Source organism: Gymnodraco acuticeps, unplaced genomic scaffold (assembly GCF_902827175.1).
Source record: "Gymnodraco acuticeps unplaced genomic scaffold, fGymAcu1.1, whole genome shotgun sequence".
Taxonomy (NCBI): domain Eukaryota; kingdom Metazoa; phylum Chordata; class Actinopteri; order Perciformes; family Bathydraconidae; genus Gymnodraco; species Gymnodraco acuticeps.
In genome coordinates, this window is record NW_022992202.1 from 175,800 (window position 1) to 198,132 (window position 22,333).

At 46.2% G+C, this 22,333-nt stretch overlaps 1 protein-coding gene across 1 annotated transcript in view; it reads left to right on the top strand.

Annotated features, from left to right (window-relative positions):
- The window catches only part of ccdc96 (coiled-coil domain containing 96), a 30,693-nt gene extending 9,822 nt beyond the window's left edge, over positions 1 to 20,871 (top strand). The window contains exons 2-3 of the mRNA XM_034205596.1: positions 19,789 to 20,136; positions 20,254 to 20,871. Coding sequence (XP_034061487.1) covers positions 19,789 to 20,136; positions 20,254 to 20,583 — 678 coding nt within the window. The 3' untranslated portion in view covers positions 20,584 to 20,871. The remainder of the gene's footprint in view (positions 1 to 19,788; positions 20,137 to 20,253) is intronic.
- Positions 20,872 to 22,333: the final 1,462 nt, after the last annotated feature.

The following is a 22,333-nucleotide window of genomic DNA, read 5'->3' on the forward strand; positions in this document are numbered from 1 at the left end:
ACGCGGAACTGCCTTGTTTCTCCGTTAAGCAGGTAGCTGGGTGAAGGCTGTGTTCCCGCACCCGCTCCCGGTTACGCTGCATCTGGCATTCATCTCTAACTCAACCAGTGAAGGCAGTGTTCTCGCCCCCGCTCCTGGTAGACGCGGAACTGCCTTGTTTCTCCGTTAAGCAGGAGCTGGTGAAGGCTGTGTTCCCAGCACCCGCTCCCCGGTTACGCTGCATCCTGGCATTCGTCTCTAACTCAACCAGTGAAGGCAGTATTCTCGCCCCCGCTCCTGGTAGGCGCTGAACTGCCTTGTCTTTCCGTTAACCAGGTAGCTGGTGAAGGCTGTGTTCCCGCACCCGCTCCCGGTTACGCTGCATCTGGCATTCGTCTCTAACTCAACCAGTGAAGGTAGTGTTCTCGCCCCCGCTCCTGGTAGACGCGGAACTGCCCTGTTTTTCAGTTAAGCAGGTAGCTGGTGAAGGCTGTGTTCCCGCACCCACTCCCGGTTATGCTGCATCTGGCATTCGTCTCTAACTCAGCCGGCAGTGTTCTCACCCCCGCTCCTGGTAGACGCTGAACTACCGTGTTTATTAATCCAGCCAGGTGAAGGCAGTGCTCTCGCTCCCGCTCCCTCTGCCGGTAACGTGGGTGTAATTACATCCCTCTTTAGGTTCGGCGAGTAGCAGCAACGCTCTACTCTTTCCATTAAGCAGGTAGCTGGTGTTCCTGCACCCGCTCCCGTCTACGCTGCATCTGGCTACCTACAGAATGGCTCATTCATGTAGCGCCTGTATGGCTTCTTTTGAGCCCGAGGACGGCCAAGACCGCTGCCCCTCCTGCCTCGGCCGCCTCTGGCGGTCAGTGGGGACGAAATGTGAGCATCTGAGGGAGGTTCTCACAGTAAACGCCTGCATGAGCTGTAGCTGCATGCCTCGGGCGCTCAGAGTGGCTAGAATCACTGAGGTGGAACGTCTGGCAGCAGCCAACAGACACCTCTCCTTGTCACATCCTCCTCCAGATCAATTCGGCCGTTCCCGGTGACTTGAGGGAGCGATGGCTATGTGTGCTCCTCCCAATAGAAGGACTAGAAACAGGCTGTCCTCTAAAGTGGATCGGCTAGCTGCCGATAGGGGCATGATGAAGTCACCTCTTGGCCCTTTAGCCTGGGCCCGGTGATGGGGCTGCTAGCGGGCCGCCTGTCCCCCCTCTCCCCCCTTCGGTTGACGCCCCTCCTTCGGTTGGCGCACCTCCTTCGGCTGACGCACCTCTGTATGAGGACGCCTTGTCGCTGGTACAGACTCGTCGCCAGGTTTCGCTGGCCCAGTCACCACTAACGGAGGCATGTAGGAGAGTCCTCCGTAGCGTACCAGTCGAGCCAGGGGAGCTGTTTAGGTCAGCTGCCCTGGAGGCACTGGAGCGTGCCGCCCAAGCTAGGCAGACCAGGCAGCAGCTCTCGGGTCTTCGCAGACCTGTGCCCACTCCCAGCAGGCCCAGGGGCCGCTCTAGCAGCCGCCGGATTACAGGGGTGGTCTGCAGAGGTCTTAGCGGCGCGACCCAATGACTTTCATGCCCCAGGTCGCCCACCTTCCAGGCGGCCTCGTGTCCCAGAGCCTTACCGGTGCCCCCCAAAGAGGCTCCAGGGGCCGGGGGGCTGGGCCCTGAAATCCCGGGGGCGGTCGTCGGCTGCTTTCCCAGCAGCAGCTCAGTTACTGGGCGGTCTGTACTTCCGTCCCTTGGGTGGTTTTCACCTTAACCCAGGGGTACGGACCGCAGCTCCGGCCCCTAGCCTTCGGCTGGGTCTAATTGACAGTCGTCAGCGATCCGGCAGGGGCCCTAGCTCTGGCCCAAGAGTTGTCCGTCCTTCTGTCCAAGGACGCAATCAAGCCAGTAAGACCCTCTGCTTAGCCCAGGGGGTTCTACTCGGCGTACTTTCTCGCGAGCAAGAAAGTCGGCGGATTTCGCCCGATCTTGGACCACAGAGGAATCAACAGATTCCCGAAGGTGCTGCCATTCTATATGCTGACCACTGCATATGCACAGGTGGAGTGGTTCTCAACCGTGGACTTGAGGGATGCCTACTTCCACGTGGGCCGGGCAAGATGGTGCCTTATATTCAGTTCCTCCGGCCCTTGGGCAGACTGGCAGCTGCCTCGGCCGCTGGGCCCTTAGGCCCGCTGTCGTTGCGCCCCATGCAGATGTGGCTGAACAGCCTTCACTTGGACGCCAATTGGCACAGGCACAGGGAAGTCAGGGTGTCGCAGCATTGCCTCCACTCTCCATCACGCTGGAGGGGCAGGGCCTATCTCCTAGTGGGCGTGCCCATGGGCGCCATCCCATCCCGCCAGGAGACCATCACCATAGGTGCATGTCTCTCAGGGTGGGGTGCAGTGCGGCAGGGCAGGACCGTTCAGGGTCAGCGGTCTGCCCAGGAGAGTGCGCGCCAGGTCAACGTGCTAGAGCTTCGGGCTGTGCAGTTTGCACTCACGCACTTTCTACCCCAACTGGAGGGCAAGAATGTGCGTGTTCCTTGTGGACAGCATGTACGTTGTTGCTTAGACAACAGTCCCTTCTAGATAGTGGACGTTCTCACTCCACTCTGAATTTATGTGGCTGCGATTTCTGCCCGACATGTTTGGGTCGACGCCGCCACGGCGGGGTGCCACAGGTCGGTGTCCCTCTTTATGAGAGGGGCTTTACGGCAGCGTCCCCCTAGCACCCCCTTGCTGCCGGATGCCCTATCATCTCCTCCCTTCGAGCCCCTGGCCCAGGTGGGGCTTAGGTGGCTGCCCACGAAGGCAGCATTTCTGCTTGCCATAGCCTCAGGGAAGCGAGTCGGGGAGTTGCATGTCCTCTCCATAAACAATACATGCCCGAGGTGGGACTCTCAGGCGTTGCCCTTTGGGCAAATGTGGCATTCCTGCCCGGGGTCCTTCCACAAACCCACTTCAATCAGCCTGCCCAGCTGGCACGCTTTGACATTCAGGAGTACGGCACGTCGAAGTTGCTATGCCCTGGGGGTGCTCAAAGGGCGTATATCAAGGCTACTGCCTGTATACGGCAGTAGGAGCAACTCTTGATTTTGCCCTGGCGGCACTAAAGGAGGTTATGCCCTCTAACCAGTGGCTGCCCCACTGGGTTGTCGATACCATCTCACAGGTTTACGGGGCCAGTGGCCGCCCCCTACCATCAGGCTGAGATGCCACTCTACAAGGAGCATCTCAACATCTTGGGCTGCCCTGAGGGTGGTGCCCCTGGAGACCATCTGCGCCGCGGCGTCGTGGGCGTCTTCTGGCACATTCTCCAGTTGTCATCAGGTCAATGTCGCCACTCCCCATTCTTTGGGCGTGGTCCTTTTGCCGAGCTCCGCTGCTTCCAGTGGTGAGCAAGGGCTTGGATTCTTCATGACATTGTTGGTATAAGTCATCCAGTGCTTAAAGCACCGCCTCTGGCGGTCAGTAGGGACGAAATAGAACGATAGTTACGGCTGTAACTACGGTTCTATGAGTCCCGGATGACCCTCAGAGTTCCCCGTCACTCAGAATTCTTGTGTGCTCGCGAGAAGATTCTGGGAACAGATCCTCTGACGACACCGGCTGATATAGCCGGTGTCACGTGGGTCACAGGTGACTTTGTTGTTATTGGTACTCGAGCTGCGCATGCGCGCGATGGACATATCCAGTGCTTAAAGCACCGCCTCTGGCGGTCATCCGGGACTCATAGAACCGTAGTTACAGCCGTAACTATCGTTGTTCAATATGGCGGACCATCTCGCACATGCGCAGTACCGATCGGGCAAGGGGACGGATCGGGTAGTGACAGAGGTCCAGCAGCAAGTCCTCAAAAAAGGCTTTAGTTTTCCAGATACCCCTACCCGAGGTAGAACAAATGACAACAATGATTTTTCTTATCTTTAGGGTCTCCCATTAATGAAATTGATTGTTGTCAAATTTTATTATGGTGGAAAAAACGTTTTTTTGGTTGTTCTTTAGAACTACCCCAATCCCTGAAAAAGAGCCAAATTAGACCAGGCCGAATATGGGAAAGGTGACAAGAAAGCCCATAACTTGAGAATGACCACTCTTTTCCTCTTCAGATTTGCTGAGGTATGAACCAGGTGGCTGTCCTACACCACCAAATAGTCAGACAATTATTTAACTAAAGAAATACTGAATTATAGTCCTGTAGACTTAGCTTTAGTTTAGACGGAAATTGTACTTTTTGGTGATAGGAACATAGGACTCCATCACTTTTCTCTCATTTATCAGAGAAACAGAAATCCCTAAAACATATACCATTCCTGAATTGTCTAGGGTGCTATTGAACACTAACCAGTAGTTGTATGGAAATATCTGGTACAGTTCTATTGCAAATGAGATTTCTTTAGACATAGGCCTACCTCTTCTCTGAGACAGTCAAATTCCTAATGGGGGAGAAGTGGCATAATAGCCTATAAGTTAAGAATGCTCACTCTGATGGTCATTATATTTGGAGAGGGAAATACCAGGTGGCTGAACTACATCACCAAATAGTCAGAATAAGAGTAACCCAATACAATAAAGTGTATTAGTTCTAAATTGCAAGCCTCTAAAACATAGGTGTAAATAGTACAGGTTTTATTGAAACTTGAACCTTAATTCAAAGTACAGTATACAATTCATCAAATAATTCTGTGAGAATTATAGAATTAATGTGAGAGTATATAGATACTAGAATATAATGTTGAATGTCAGGTTCCTCAGAAACGTTAGGGGACACATGTTGACATTCTGCACAGCAGGTGCAGAACTCCGTACAGGGAAGGCCAACAGACTGGCACTTTCCACTCTCTCCACACTTTGCATCTTTGCAATACAAGTGAGTAATGTCTCTCACTTCTCTAGGTGCTGGGGGTTTTGTAAATAGCACTGGTTGAATGGCCCCATCTCTGACAATCCACCCCCTGCCAACAGGACTCCATAACAAGGGTTTGGGTTCGGGCTCTGACACCATATCGCTGTCTGAAACATTGCTCTTTACATGTTGTTGAAATGTATCCTCTGTTGGCGGCAGATTTTCCGAGGATTCATCTGTTGTTGATGCAATTATGAACCTCAGTTCATCCAAGTTTGTGCACATCAGTCCAATTTCCTTTTTTCCATATAGCAGAAGCGCAAATTCTCTTGCAACTGGCAAAGACTCTTCCAAGCTGGCAGAGAGTCCAAAATGTCCCAGATCTTTGAGCTCGCTGAGATGGGTCTTGAGTTTGGTGAATGCTGTTGTCTTTCCTATTCTGTACAAACTACTTGTTGTGCCACAGCCAGTGAGTGCATGACATGCTGGTAGACAGTTAGACATGTGGTTTCCGCCCAGCTTCAGGACCATCTCCAACTAAACGGCCTCTTTGAGAAATTCCAGTCCGGTTTCCGTTCCGCCCACAGCACTGAAACAGCTCTGGTCAGGGTCACAAACGACCTGCTGATGGCGGCTGAACCTGGTTCCCCATCTCTCCTCATCCTCCTGGATCTGACTGCAGCATTCGACACTGTCGGCCATAACATCCTCCTTCAGCGCCTCAAACACACCATCGGACTCTCTGACTCCGCCCTGAGCTGGTTCCAGTCCTACCTGTCTGGAAGAACAGAGTATGTCTCCTTGGGAGGTGCGAGGTCCCAGACACACCCTGTCACCTGTGGTGTCCCTCAAGGGTCGGTCCTCGGGCCCACTCTGTTCACCCTGTACACTCTTCCCCTTGGCCGTGTCATCAGCCAGCATGGAATATCATTCCATTGCTACGCTGATGACACGCAGCTATATATAAAGACAGATTCTATCCTACATGCATCCTCACTGTCACCATCATCATCACCGTTCCCATCAACATCCTTTAACACCTGCATTGAGGAGATAAAGGCGTGGACGCAACCAAAGTTCCTGCAACTAAATGGCTCCAAAACAGAGGCTATTTTAGTTGGCACCTTAAACCAGGTCCAGTCATCCCCCATAACCCACATCACCTTTTCTGGCCAAAACATACCCCTCTCCACAGCAGTTACCAACCTGGGTGTAAGATTTTACCGACATCCGACCTTTGACACCCACATCAAACACCTGGTCCATGCCTTCGTTTCCTCAAGGCTTGACTATTGTAACGCTCTCCTCATCGGGACTCCTAGTGGGAGCCTTCAGAAGCTCCAATATGTACAGAACAGTGCCCCTAGGATCCTGATGAGGGTGAGAAAGTACAACCACATCACACCCGTCCTTCATTCCCTCCACTGGCTTCCTGTCTCATTCAGGATCGCACTACTGACCCATCAGTGCATCCACGGGAATGCTCCTCCATACCTGAAAGAACCACTCGCATCACAAACCTCCACACGCAACCTCCATTCCACAACAAACCATCTGCTTCGCCCCCCCCCAGTACCAAACTCCTCACAATGGGGGATCGGGCTTTCTTTGCAGCTGCTCCTCACCTTTGGAATTCCCTCCCAGACCACCTGAGGACTCCACAGACCACTGAAGGCCTTAAAACCTTTCTTTTAAAAAAAAAAGCCTTTGATTAAACTTTTGTTTATTTAGTTTGTTTCTTACGCCTCCTGTAGCACTTTGGGATTGCTTTTAGCAATGAAAGGTGCTTTACAAATACAATTTATTATTATTATGTATTTTCCAATTTTCTCATATGTGGTGTTGATGGGGACATATCTCTCTCTCATCCCATGGCCTGCATGCATGTACACTAGAGATGAACCAAACATGTATTTGCTTGCATAATATATGAGCAGTATTTCCACATCTGTGTCATCAGACCTCGCAATAATGCGGGAATATGACTCTGCAAGATATATGGAGCTCTATCCTTGTGTCTGTCTCCTCCTGATCAGGTCAGGAGGAGACCTGACATCACTGTACCTTTGACATCACTGTACGTTCACCCGTACAGTGATGTCAAACTGCTGACTCCTGCTGTGCAGATGCTCTTCACCTCCTCCCCTTCGTCAAATCCTGAGTGTAGTCTCTGTGGGGCAGCAGTGACAATGTAGTTGCTCACAAACATGCACAGTGCAGTCTTGTTTCCACTACTCCTGAAGTACTTCCTGTAGTTTGGGACATTTGTTGTGCTTTAGGTTATAACACTTGTGTTATTCTTCAGAGCTGGGTCCTCATTACAGATCTGCACTTTTTTAAATGCACCTGCATTGACACACCCGTTCACAAAATCATACTGTGTGTTTGGCACATTATATATATAGAAAACAAGAAATGCAATGTGTAGACATCGTATTTGACAGGTATGACGGCCCACAGTCAATCAAAGACCTGGAGAGGCAAAGGAGAGGTGCAAGTGATGGAAGGTCGTTTTTGACCCTGACCAGAGCTGTTTCAGTGCTGTGGGCGGAACGGAAACCGGACTGGAATTTCTCGAATGAGGCCGTTTAGTTGGAGATGGTCCTGAAGCTGGGCGGCAACTACATGTCTAACTGTCTACCAGCATGTGCTGTGGCACAACAAGTAGTTTGTACAGCATAGGAAAGACAACAGCATTCACCAAACTCAAGACCCATCTCAGCGAGCTCAAAGATCTGGGACATTTTGGACTCTCTGGCAGCTTGGAAGAGTCTTTGCCAGTTGCAAGAGAATTTGCGCTTCTGCTACAGTATATGGAAAAAAGGAAATTGGACTGATGTGCACAAACTTGGAAGAACTGAGGTTCATAATTGCATCAACAACAGATGAATCCTCGGAAAATCTGCCGCCAACAGAGGATGCATTTCAACAACATGTAAAGAGCAATGTTTCAGACAGCGATATGGTGTCACAGCCCGAACCCAAACCCTTGTTATGGAGTCCTATTGGCAAGGGGTGGATTGTCAGAGATGGGGACATTCAACCAGTGCTATTTACAAAAACCCCAGCACCTAGAGAAGTGAGAGACATTACTCACTTGTATTGCAAAGATGCAAAGTGTGGAGAGAGTGGAAAGTGCCAGTCTGTTGGCCTTCCCTGTACGGAGTTCTGCACCTGCTGTGCAGAATGTCAACATGTGTCCCCTAACGTTTCTGAGGAACCTGACATTCAACATTATATTCTAGTATCTATATACTCTCACATTAATTCTATAATTCTCACAGAATTATTTGATGAATTGTATACTGTACTTTGAATTAAGGTTCAAGTTTCAATAAAACCTGTACTATTTACACCTATGTTTTAGAGGCTTGCAATTTAGAACTAATACACTTTATTGTATTGGGTTACTCTTATTCTGACTATTTGGTGATGTAGTTCAGCCACCTGGTATTTCCCTCTCCAAATATAATGACCATCAGAGTGAGCATTCTTAACTTATAGGCTATTATGCCACTTCTCCCCCATTAGGAATTTGACTGTCTCAGAGAAGAGGTAGGCCTATGTCTAAAGAAATCTCATTTGCAATAGAACTGTACCAGATATTTCCATACAACTACTGGTTAGTGTTCAATAGCACCCTAGACAATTCAGGAATGGTATATGTTTTAGGGATTTCTGTTTCTCTGATAAATGAGAGAAAAGTGATGGAGTCCTATGTTCCTATCACCAAAAAGTACAATTTCCGTCTAAACTAAAGCTAAGTCTACAGGACTATAATTCAGTATTTCTTTAGTTAAATAATTGTCTGACTATTTGGTGATGTAGGACAGCCACCTGGTTCATACCTCAGCAAATCTGAAGAGGAAAAGAGTGGTCATTCTCAAGTTATGGGCTTTTTTGTCACCTTTCTCATATTCGGCCTGGTCTAATTTGGCTCTTTTTCAGGGATTGGGGTAGTTCGAAAGAACAACCAAAAAAACATTTTTCCCCCAAAATAAAATTTGACAACAATCAATTTCATTAATGGGAGACCCTAAAGATAAGAAAAATCATTGTTGTCATTTGTTCTACCTCGGGTAGGGGTATCTGGAAAACTAAAGCCTTTTTTGAGGACTTGCTGCTGGACCTCTGTCACTACCCGATCCGTCCCCTTGCCCGATCGGTACTGCGCATGTGCGAGATGGTCCGCCATATTGAACAACGATAGTTACGGCTGTAACTACGGTTCTCAAAATCTGAGGGCCCTTCCTGCTAGACTAGTAGGGAGGGGCAAGGTTGTTGATGGCGTTGTAGGTGAGAAGTAATATTTTGAAGTCAATTCTGTGTTTGATTGGGAGGCAGTGGAGTTCGTGGAGGATGGGGGTGATGTCATTGGAGCGTTGGGTTGAGATGAGCATACGGGCTGCAGAGTCCTGGATATATTGCAGTTTATTGAGAATGTATGCAGGAGAACCGTAGAGGATGCTGTTGCAGTAATCCAGTCGGGATGTAATTAAGGCAGAGTTTTAGAGTTTCAGCAGCGGTGGATGAGAGGGGGGTCTGATGAGAGGGAGGGTCTGATGGGGGCGATGTTCTTAAAGTGGAAAAAGGCATTTTTGTGATCTGGTTGACGTGAGGGAGGAAAGTGTGAGCGGGGTCGAGGATGATACCAAGGTTACGGACGTGAGTTGAGGGGTTGACGATGGAGCCGTTGATGTTTAGAGCGAAGTCCTGGGTGGAGCAGGTTAGTGAGTTTGGACCAATAATGATTATTTCAGCTTTGTCACAGTTTAGTTTCAGAAAGTTGTTTTGCATCCATGTTTTGATGTCAGTGAAGGCAGTTGGTAAGTTGGGAGTGAGTGGTTGCAGAAATAGTTTTTGTAAGTGATTTTTAACTAGGGTGTGAAGTTGGAAAGACTCTGACGTACCTGACCTCTGTAGCTCCAGTCCTCTTAATTCTGCTTTAGGCCATTTAAGCCCCAGGCTGTATTTGGCACTACTGGACTTTTAAAAGTGCCATAAAAGTCTGAAAACTCCACCATAATTTGGCATTTCAAAGTTAAATCCACCAACATTAAGATAATTGACTGTGTTCAAGTACACAGTTTTATCATCAACACGGTTTTTATGTGAATGATCATTATCGCTATATCTTTTCAACATACTATATACTGGGACTTTTTTCATTATATTCTTGACATACTAGACTGACTTTAAATACTAAACTATGACTTTTTGGATATACTATATTATGTGTCTGAGTTTTTGTGTTTAGTTTCCTGTTTTATTTTTTGACATATATTTTCTCCTGGTGACTTCCTTCCTGTGTTTTCCCTCCTGTGCCTGATTGTTTATTTGGCCCAATTCCAAACCACCCCTACACCCTACCCCTACACACTACCCCTCCGTTTGCACGTTCGTGTGGAGGGTCCGCCACATTAAGTCCTGTTCCAAACCAACGAGTGTGGAGGGGGAGTGGGTTATCATATCAAGTCCTCCAACAAAGAGGCCCTCCTTTCAGATGGAGGGTGTAAATACAGCTTTGGAACAAACTCCCCTCTCTCCTGCAGAAACAGGAAATGCCGTAACTATAGGTAACAACGGTTTCAAATCAGCATCTCTTGGACAAAACATTTAAATTAATAACTAAAATAAAACTCCAAACATCTTTAATTGTGTGAATGCAGCACAAGACGCAAGCCTTGTAACCCTGGCGCGAGCGTGGAAATGTGATTGGTGGCGACGGCGCAAAACGAGAAGCATTCGGACCCAAGTACACGGAAGGAAAGAGGTATTTGCGGTCTACAATGACGGAGAAGAGACTGTCAAGTTTGGCTGTACTCAGCATTGAATCAAAACGCACTAAAGCTTTAGATCTTAATACGTTTGTGAGGCGTTTTGCTGAACAAGATGGTAATCGCCACATTCAGCTGTTATAGGCATGCCAACTTGATGCTCTGCTTGACACGGATGACTCGATGAGCATAACAAACTATTAAGATGATGACCTTACATGTGTATGTGTATATATTTTTTTCTTTGAGGGGGTCTGCCCCCAAAAAACTGTTTTAAGTCCTGAGAAAGTCAAATAAGACGGTGTGTAAAGCTACACTGCCCAGCCAAAAAAAAGCAACCACTTTGATTTAACTAGGCCAGTAGGTAAGGACTTTCTACTGGATAATACCTTACTGCAGCGATGTATATGTTTTAGCTGAATACACGTGTTTTAACCCTAACTGATGCAGTTAGTCACTTCTTTAATGTTTGTTCTTTCTGATGTCAAGGCAAGGTTTATTGATATAGTACTTTTCAGCACACGACAATTCAAAGGGCTTTACAAAATAAATTAAAAGACAGAATAAATACAGTAAAAACACATTATATAATGGCATTTTACAACAGGCATTAAAAAGCAAAGATAATAAAATAAACACAACATGTATACAATACATGTTTAAATGGCATACTGCAGCTGTTGAATTGTTTAATGCGGCCGGCGGCTTGACTAGCAAAGTGAACGTGGTAGGTGTAGAAACCTGAGCCATAAGGTTCAGGCCATGTCTAGCGCTATGTAGAGGTGTTCGTCTAACTCGGTTCTGCGTGTGGGATAAACTGAGCAGATGACGTTGCGGTAGAGGGAAAATTCTGCAGGGGTTAAGTCCTTAGACCTCAGAGGTGATGGGTTACGAAGCTGGACTAAACCGAGACTGGTCTGAATCGCGGTCTGCCTGTCTGTCTCTGAGAGAATAGAGACAGGCAGTTGCCGGATGTTTGGCCGGATATAAATAGAGTTGGCCGTGATTAGAGGTGGGGTTGAGGCGTGGCCATGCTCCTGAACCTAGGTTAACAAATTAACTTCATTTCACCCCGAAAAGGTCCAACTAGCTCATCTTTAATAATACCGGCCCATACCAGAACCCAGCCTCCACCTTTCAGTCAGACAACTCACGTGTTTCTTTAACATGTTTTATTAGAAGCAGCATATAGTTGAGTTTGGCGACTAGGCTCAGGCATCATCACTCCATAGATATACATAGCACGATGAGTGATGATCAAATAACTAACCCCCGAGCCTACAGGTGGAAGCTGGGGTGGAAGCTGGGGTGGTGGTGGGCAGCGGCTTTCAGGGGAATATACTACTTAGTGAGACTGCTATGTGTAGGCCTGAGGAATAGCCCAGAGCCGATTCTTCCCCGAGCACAGCGGCTTTGAGAGGAATATACTGCCTATATACACTACCTAGTGAAACGGCTATGTGAAGGCCCGGGAACAGCCCGAAAAGCCATCCCCCTTAAGCACCACGGCTTTATGGGGAATATACTACCTAGTGACTGCTATGTGAAGGCCCGGGAACGCCCCGAAAGCCATCCCCCCCAGCACCGCGGCTTTGAGGGGAATATACTACCTAGTGACTGCTATGTGAAGGCCCGGGAACGCCCCGAAAGCCATCCCCCCCAGCACCACGGCTTTGAGGGGAATATACTACCTAGTGACTGCTATGTGAAGGCCCGGGAATAGCCCGAAAAGCCATCCCCCTTAAGCACCGCGGCTTTAAGGAGAATATACTACCTAGTGACTGCTATGTGAAGGCCCGGGAACAGCCCGAAAAGCCATCCACCCCCCCAGCACCGCGGCTTTGAGGGGAATATACTACCTATCAAGACTGCTGTATCTAGGTCTTTGAGGCAGCGACAATGAGCTTTCCCCCCCCCCAAGCATGCAGCTATGAGGGGAATATACTATAATGAAATAAATATAATCTAACCCAGCAACCACCTGGTATGCAATAACAGAATTCTACAGATATACATCTTTGAACGTTTACTCATCATCGAGTAGTGCAAGAGTTCATGGTTGTTTGTGCTGAAAGGATCTCATTCCTGTGAAGCATGATATAGCGCTGGTGGGCAGAAGATGACCAACGGCCCAGGATACTCAGGGTTGAGGTAGGCGGATATAGAGCTGTGGTTGTGGCTGTGCAGATTCTTAAACAGTGGGAATAGCGATCTGGGGGCAGGTCGCAGCTTAGGCAGAGATTACGCAGTTTGGAGGAGAACCCTCGTCGTTGGGTTTGCAGCCATCGAATAAACATGGGTGCCGACCCATGTGTCAGAGGGCAATGATGCGAGAAGTTCAGCATGGAAGATAAAGGACAAAGAAAACAGTGTTAGTTTTAGCAATGATTATTCGGGGTTCCTTGACTCCACAGACAGAACTGTCAGACATTGAATGTTTCAAAACAATGTGTATATTTGATCTCCAAAGTTAATTCAGTAAGGGTGAGATTATGCTGAGGATTAAAAGGTGAGAGGTCTGTGTATATTCGCCACCTGAGAAACTAAAGAAAGCTGTAACAACTGCATCTGCATCAATGTATAGTGAAACCCCTTTGCCTGAACTTATACATTAACCTTTGCACAGGTGCAAAGTTAAGAGGCAGTCTTTATCATTGCGTGGAGGACGTGCCTTCTTAAGGCCCTTGAGGAGCAAATTAATGAACTCTAGCGTGGCTTAATACTTAGCACTTGAAGATTGCAGGATTCAAATGAAAATACAATTATATATAATGCATGAACGACTATTATATCTATTGCATAAGTACACAGAGGAGGGACAGAAGAAGATAAAAGTACCAAGCTGAATTGTATGCTTTGAATCATGCTCTTGGTTGGAGGCAGAATATGGGAAATCCTTGAGGGCTTGACGTGTAGATCCAGAGTCATTTGGTTGAACGAAGGGCATGGCAAGCTGGTGGGGCAAACCACTCATTGTGAAATCCCCCGAACCAGCAGAAGGCCCAGCATCTGTAAGTAACTTGAGAGGATCTGAAGACACCGCAAGGTCATTATAAAAGAATGAACATAACATTCCACTCGTCGCAGAGGGGCTAAGGACCAAAGATCTGAGCAATAACCATCTCTAAGGTTGCATTCATGCCGAATAGTCCGCGTCTTTACACCAGACGCAAGTGTATTACATAGTTTCATTTGCAGAAGGTTGGGTTTGCGTTCACCCAGGCAACCTCAAACAGACTATGAACTGTAAACTAAAGTCATTGTACGGAGATGCTTTTTCAACAATTGGCGGGACATTAAGCGGATAAAATGCAGATCCCAGCCATTTCTACAGTAGCCTGCATCATGGAGCATTGGCAGGTTATTTTCATGCTGCTGTTAATCTGGAGAGTGCATCAACAGACTCTGCGGCCGGCGCATAGGATTATAAATCAGACAACGTGCATTAAAAACATTATAACACATAATGAGACGTTATGCAATGAGGAGGTTTCACCGATGACAGGTGGCTCTGATGAGATTGTACCACTGCCTTTTCTCTGTACACAGGGGACCAGTGAGGTAAGCAGTCACCAGAATGAATGCATGACCCTATATTACTGGATGTTGCACACAGCATAGATAGCAAAACAAGCGATGACGTGCAAATAGTTGTTTCCCATGTTTTGATGCGGACTGCGTCACACCAGCAATGAACCTCTCTGGAGTTTACTAGCGAGCGACCCGAGACCACCTCTTTTAGGCGGAGCAGAGGTATCGGACTGCTTCCACACCAATCCAACGAACCGCATCAAGGGGTTAACGCTATAGGGACCGATTCAATAGTACTAACCAAGCAGGTGTGAACGTGACCTAAGACTAAGGTGCCTTAAGGTTTGGACAGAAAGGCTAGCGCTTGTTCCTTATAAATATAAAACATCTCTTTTAGAGAGACTACCAGTGGGAGACCATAATTGAAGGCATTAATCAGTATTGAATGTATTACAAGTCTAATATGTAGTATAACGTAGAGCACTTTGAACATTTGGAAAGGCGCTAAATAAATAACATGAATTGTAATTATGGCAGTTCTGATGCGGGACAGCTTGTCTGGTGGCAGTGAAGCTTGCATCAGCACACTATCGAGAATGATACCGAGAATTCTAGACGTGTGGAGCCTAGGGCTTCCAATTCCTGTTCTGAAAGAGGTAGGCCTAGCTGTTGAAGTTTTTCTGGGAAAGTTAACTAGGAAATGGTTAAAAGATGGACACCAAGGGGTGCTTGCAGGTGTTGCAGAGAATCCAGCATAATGCTTCTGATGAAGTGTCAAAGAAACGTGGGCTACTATGGAAACCAAATGCACATTTGATTGTAAAACCTTAAAATATATATGCCACAGAAGGCATATGGGATGTCTGCTTTCCCTGCCATGTCATCTACAGAGCAAAGAAACGGGAAAAATCTTTAGTAGTTATTAATACTCTTGACAGAATAATCGTGAGGAACTAACAGCTCAAGAAACGTTGCTAGAATAATTCCTCCTAGCACTAGGCTCTCGTGTTTTTAAACGTTTAAATAGCAGCACGTGTAATACTCCTGGCTCCTTCAGTGCAAACTTCAGTCTTGAGTGCAGGTTTCAACAGACATGGGTCCCTGGGAGCCAGCCTAACCTGCTAAGAAACCTTGATTTAAGCCTGTGATAAGGTCATTGACAAACATCTGTGATTAGAAAGAGCTTAGAAACGATTTGCAGCATGAGGCACACCCAGCGAGGGGCAGAATATTGCAGGTAGAGCTTAATTCCTGTGAGGAAAAACTCTTCTTTGGTAGGTGATTAAATGTACATGGCCGCTTGGCAGAGAATGATTCATGGTATTCATAGAAAAGACACTGTAGGAGATTGAGGTCTAAAATGATGGTCAAAAATGTATCGAGCTTCCCTTCATATTCCCGTGATGGAAATTATTAATTTATTTCCATTTTAATTTAATTGATTTATAGTAGTATAAATACTTATATACACATACAACTTCTGTATAATTGCCTCAAATATGACTTACTGCAGGCCAAATATTTCCATAATAAAACATTTCTTATGCAGAATAGTATTATATACCTGCCAAGATGCGATTCCTAAGGGCAGGAAGCTAGAACTCGTGGCTGGATCTGGGACTCCAATTCCCAGAATCCTCGGGAGTGTGACGTCAGCGGCACAACGTGGTTGAACGCGGAAGTAGAAACATTTGTTTACATTGCAGGCAGAGGAAATCGAATTTGTTCACGGGAATATATCGTGCAATTAAAGGCTTCAAGCACTGCTGTTTACTTCGAGAAGGTAGGACAGGGAGGCAGGTACTTTGGGAATGCCGGGGTCAGCTTGCTCCTGCCTTTTTTGGTGTTTAAATACCCACCGACCGAGAGACTCTTAGCTGACACACAAAAAAGGGGTTGTTACCGGAGCTGGCGTAGAACTCGGGACTTCCTCTGGCCCAAAGGATATTAAAAGTTACTCCAAATGAGGAAGGAAGGGACACCTGAATGTGTGTCGTGCGGGAGCTGTGGCTCGTTCCAGCGGCGTCTGAACCATGCTCTGAGCTAGCCTGTGTTTCGGGAATGAGGCATTTATTACAGCTTCTTGCGTATGATGATTCGGTTCCAGAGTCGGAGATTGCAATAGACATTTGCAAGGACAGCACCGGCAGGCAAGCAGCAGCAACATGAAACACAGCAGCAGGAACATGAACACAGCAGTGGCAGCAGGGACGTAGAGGTAGCTGCGGCAATAGCAGCAGCAAGCAATGCATGGAGAGAGATCTGGCAGGTTAAATAGAGCGGCGTATTAAGGAGACTGTTTGGTTGGTTGTAGAGTGGCAAGGGGGCGTTATGTATGAATGCAGCATAAGTGCTCGAGTTGACTGCCTGAACTAGCTCGCAGGCTTCGCCCCATTTTTGGCATCTGAGTTGAAGTGGAGCTCTGGGCCCGGTACTGATCCAGCCACGGGCCCATCCATCTGGTCCGTCAAGAGTCACCCTCATCTCATCAGTCCAGAAAACCTTTGAAAAATCTGTCTTAAGATATTTCTTGGCCCAGTCTTGATGTTTTAACTCATGTGTCTTGTTCAGTGGGGGTTTCAGCCTTCCTCACCTTGGCCATGTCTCTGAACACCTGAGACTTCTGAGCCTTCCAGGTAGCTCACAGTTCTGGAATATGACAGCACTGGAGGATAAGGGCTTCCTGGTGGCCTCACGTTTGACTCTTTTCAGATCTTTGGCAGTTAATTTGAGTCTTTTTGTCTCAACACGTTTCTTGCGACCCTGTTGACTATTTGCAACAAAACTTTGATGGTTCTGTAATAATAACAATATCTTAGCAATTTCAAGAATGCTGCATCCCTCTGAAAGGTTTTTCAAATGTTTGACTTTTCAAATGTCTGTTAAATGTTGCCTGAGGAAAATAAGCTGCCTAATAATTATGCACACCTTCATGTAGGGTGTTGACATCCTTAGGCCGCACCCTCCCTCATTACACAAATACACATCACCTAATGTGTTTGAATCCAATAGGCATTCAAGTTTATACAGCTTGGAGTTGGAAAATATGCATACAAATGATGATATGGTCAAGATACTGGACTAATAATTGTGCACACAGTGGACTGTGTGTGTGTAGTCTGTTCTGACGCAAGACATACGCCAGTTTTCCCTGGATAAATGGTTTTGATCTATAAACACTTACAAACATCGGGTATCGGGTCAACTCCATGGGTATAGTTGCATTTCACAAACTCTAAAGAGAATAGATTAAACACTCAAAAAGATGCTTGTTAGATCAAAAACTTTGATCCAAAAGTGTATTCAGTGCATGACATTAAGGATTTTGGGAGATGGCCCTGTGGGCCGTCTAAGCTAATTTACAGATGGCCCTGAGCTCAATAGAGATTGCCCTGAAAAATGCTCGCGGACCAAATGACGCACGAAGGGTTTGGGGGGCCTCCCCCTAGAACATTTAGATGTTTGCAGGTCTTAGATGCTGTCTGGTGCATTCTCTAGACTGAATTATAAGATGAACCACCACAATATTATATTGTTCAATTTTATTCTTCATTTCACTTGTTTGTTTGTTCTTGTTTGTGTTTGCTCGCTTGCATGCCCTGCATAGCTATAAGAAATACTTAAGTTGTTGATCAAGACACTTTGCATCTGATGAAGGCAGATGGCTTCCCAGATGTAAAAAAGTAGAAAACATTACATTCAGTTATAACTGCTGTTAGAGATTTAAAGGGATATCTGATCCGCTTTTCAAATCTCCGCGCGTTCCTATGAAGCTGGTTATAATACAGGAAGGAATCCATATCTACAAAGTAACCGTTAACAATAATCTACTTTAATGGCAATATGACAATGCAATACAATCATTACAATACAACATGATATATTACAGTTATATTGCAATGCTTAAGGAGTAATGCCGGCTTACTCCTGCTCTGGTCCGCATACTGCAGAGCTACTTTCACCCGAGGGCAGCATGTGAAGAAGAGGCCGAACGCCAGGGATCCACCGGAGATATACCAGAGTAAGAAGGAGGGGTTTGGTGTTAGGTCAGCTGGTCATCTTTTCAGGTCATCTCATTGGGAGACGCAACTCTGGCCAGCAGGAAACCAAACAGGCTCACTTTCCAACAAAAGGTCTCAAGGCCTGCATACCTACACCTCCCCCACAGAGCAATAAAACCCTGTTTACTCCAACCAGCCCAGAATGTTTATAGCCATTTGTAGTCCTTACATTTATGAAAGGATAAAACAGAGAAATCAATATAAAACACAAACACAGGTATTGTTTGAACAGTATTCACTTAACTGCTACTATTGATAAGCACCAGAGAAACCCAAGGGACCTCTCTTAACATCACAAACACTGCAGCTAGATCTAAGTTGAATGCAAATCAGGACATGCTCTCACCTTCCCCCATCTTCCTTTGTCCTCAAAAACACATGTCAACAGGCCCCAAATGCAGCTCACAGTTTTACCCAAATTATTCTCATTTTAAGCTTATCCATAGTTTGCTAACATGAATAAATACAAATATAACTCTACACTGCCAAAACAAACATTATTTACACTATTATGGCCCCCGTTAAAAATGTTTGTAATGTTATCTATTGTAAATTGGCCGAACAAATGCTTCCTCATCCGGAAGCTGACCGAGCAGACCCGAGCAGCAGTCGAGAGGAGCCGAGCAAAATCCGCGAAGCACACAAAATAGCGACGTCAGAGTTCCCGTTAGCCGGCAAATCTAAATCTCTTCGGTCAAAATGTCCGGTCAAAATAATTTCCCTTTAGCGCAATACCGCTTCAGTTGCGCCATTTATGTGACAGACAAGAAGAGTATGCGACAGACAAGAATAGTCAACTCTAATGTCTAACACTTAATGTGGAGAAAGAGATGTCCTGTATGGGTTGATTGTGCGTTGATCTATTGGTAATGCCTCTGGGTTCCGGTGGGCATGTAAACAAATGCATAATGCTGCGCTATACTTTGCGGCCTCACCCGGTTGCATAGCGACACTTATTGTTTAGGTGTCTTTTAATAAGCAGGTAGTCCTATCATTAGCTAGAACTAGCTGGATCTGATCGATATGGACATAAACGCGAGTGAAGTCTAATCTGACGGGAGAGAGAGATCAGCTGCTGCTGACGAGTCGACACGCAGCTCTGCATGATCACATGCAGCGGTGAGCGGAACAAAACACACACTTCAGGTTAGAATATCACACGTAGCTATTTTAATTACCTCTCAAACTACCTAAACTAGTTATAGATATGTTTAGTTTTACTGTCGGGTCACTCATTACTGGATCCGCGAGCTGCATGATACTGGCATAATAGATTGCTCGGTCGGGCACCCAGCAGGTGAGGCTCCATTGCCCGAGCTAAATACTAGATGGCCCTGGGCCATCGGGCAGTCCTTAATGTCGAGCCCTGGTATTGCTGTAGGAGCGGACCGGAGAGATTCTCTGTGACTTTTTCTTTCTGAGGAAATAATATTTGCAGTTGTACAAATTCCATATAGCAAGTACTTTTATAGAAATGTCTCATAACCATCTTGTAACCCAACTATATATAAGCACCCAAATTGGGGAACCTCTACAGGTTTGGAATCAGTGTTGATTGTGTGTTTTAGTGTTCTGAACAGTTGGCCATATCTTTGTTGTCAGGTGGAAAATGAATGGCAATCATTGGTGGCCCTAAAGCAGGAGGTAGCTGTGACAGTACTGAGCCTACACCTTGGTAAACAAGCTGCTCAGACCAAGGTGGAGACAGCCTTGGAAACAGAGAAGCTTCTACAGCACGAGCTGATCAGACTACGCCTCAAAAACATCAAGCTAAGGGCCAACATTCACAGGTTGGAGGGGGAACTTTGTGCAAGGGAAAAAGATGCCGGGGACCCCCTACTTCTCCACTTTGATCTGCTGCAGGCTGAGAGGCTAGAGCTGAAAAAACACACTGAAAAGCAAAATGAGGAATCTTTAAAGACGCAACTAAAGATCAGCAGCAGCTTGGAGGTAAGTAGAACAATCCGAGTACAGATTGCGTAATTTCTGTATTTGTTTCACAACATATATGATTTCCAGAAATAGGTAACACTAACCCTAACATTGTTTTTTCTTCTGCTCTATCAGCTACTGTCAAATATAAAGGAGAAATTGTTCTGGAGTCAAATGGAGGCCCAGGCCAAGCGAGAGCAGCTTGCAATGTTGGAAGCAACGGTGGCCAGGGGAACGGACTTCCTCACAAGGACTAGGCACGCTCGCAACAGCCTTCGTAGAGACAACCTGCGGCTGAGAGAGCATCGTGGACTGCTGGGAAACAGGGTCCTGCTGCTGGACTTTGAGGACACTGTGGACACCTCTGACTACATGGAGGATCAACTAAGGGATCTGAAGTGCCGGCAAGCTGAGATTGTCTTCAGTTGTGGCAGATGGAAGAAGAAGTTGAGACAACCTAATTAATTAATGAATAACTAATATCAGCCCAAAAAAAGCCAGATTTAAACAGCTGAGCAGGAGCACTCTGACCAGGTGGACTTTGATTTTCTGCTATATGCAAAAGTGGAAGGCTTAAGAACAAATAAGATATGAAAAAAGATAACTCAAAAGTCCACAAGAAAACAATTATTTGAAAACAATTGTTCTTTTTGTATATAATAACTATATTGGACAATACAATGGTTAACAGAGAGTTAAGCCCAAAACATCAGATGTTAATAAAGAACGGGTATTTTTTTTATTACAAAAATATTGCATACATTATTTCTTCGCCCTCTTCAGCACAACATTCTCTATGGTGTGTTGACCCTCTCTCTGTTGCACCTGTAGAAGTTCAGGATCCTCTCTATGGTGCACTTGTAGAAGGTCAGGATGCTCTCTATGGAGCACCTGTAGAAGTTCAGGATCCTCTCTATGGTGCACATGTAGAAGTTCAGGATCCTCTCTATGGTGCACCTGTAGAAGGTCAGGATCCTCTCTATGGTGCACATGTAGAAGATCAGGATCCTCTCTATGGAGCACCTGTAGAAGTTCAGGATCCTCTCTATGGTGCACATGTAGAAGTTCAGGATCCTCTCTATGGAGCACCTGTAGAAGTTCAGGATCCTCTCTATGGTGCACATGTAGAAGTTCAGGATCCTCTCTATGGTGCACCTGTAGAAGTTCAGGATCCTCTCTATGGTGCACCTGTAGAAGGTCAGGATGCTCTCTATGGAGCACCTGTAGAAGTTCAGGATCCTCTCTATGGTGCACATGTAGAAGTTCAGGATCCTCTCTATGGTGCACCTGTAGAAGTTCAGGATCCTCTCTATGGTGCACCTGTAGAAGTTCAGGATCCTCTCTATGGTGCACCTGTAGAAGTTCAGGATGCTCTCTATGGTGCACCTGAAGGTCAGGATCCTCTCTATGGTGCACCTGTAGAAGTTCAGGATCCTCTCTATGGTGCACCTGTAGAAGGTCAGGATGCTCTCTATGGAGCACCTGTAGAAGTTCAGGATCCTCTCTATGGTGCACATGTAGAAGTTCAGGATCCTCTCTATGGTGCACATGTAGAAGTTCAGGATCCTCTCTATGGTGCACCTGTAGAAGTTCAGGATCCTCTCTATGGTGCACATGTAGAAGTTCAGTATCCTCTCTATGGTGCACCTGTAGAAGTTCAGGATCCTCTCTATGGTGCACATGTAGAAGTTCAGGATCCTCTCTATGGTGCACCTGTAGAAGTTGCAGAGTATCCTGGAGTCCATGGTGAACCTCTGAATCCTGCGGAGGAAGAAGAGCCGCTGTCGAGCTGTTTTAGTGTAGACTGATTTTGGTTGCAATACAAGGTATTGAACATTTTTCTGAATAAATATATAAATAATATTTTTCAAAGTTATATTTCTCCAAACCTATTGATTTAGTATAAGAAGCAGGAGACTGTTGATGTATGGAATAAGTTTGGTTGCATCATTTTTTCTCCGAGGGCTACATACAGAAACATTTACGAAGGGAGGGGCCACTCACTCTAGTGAGTGAGATATATTGCCTTATCAGTTCATTTATAAATTAGCAAAATCATTCAGAAGTAGGTAAATTATGCTTGATACTTGAAAATGCCAACCTGGGGGACCCTGTTTTTTTTTTCACGACAGTGTCTCAGGGGATCTTAATATTTAAGAACCTATTAATGTGTTATACCAGATTAACGGAAATAATCTCAGCTAATTGACGATAC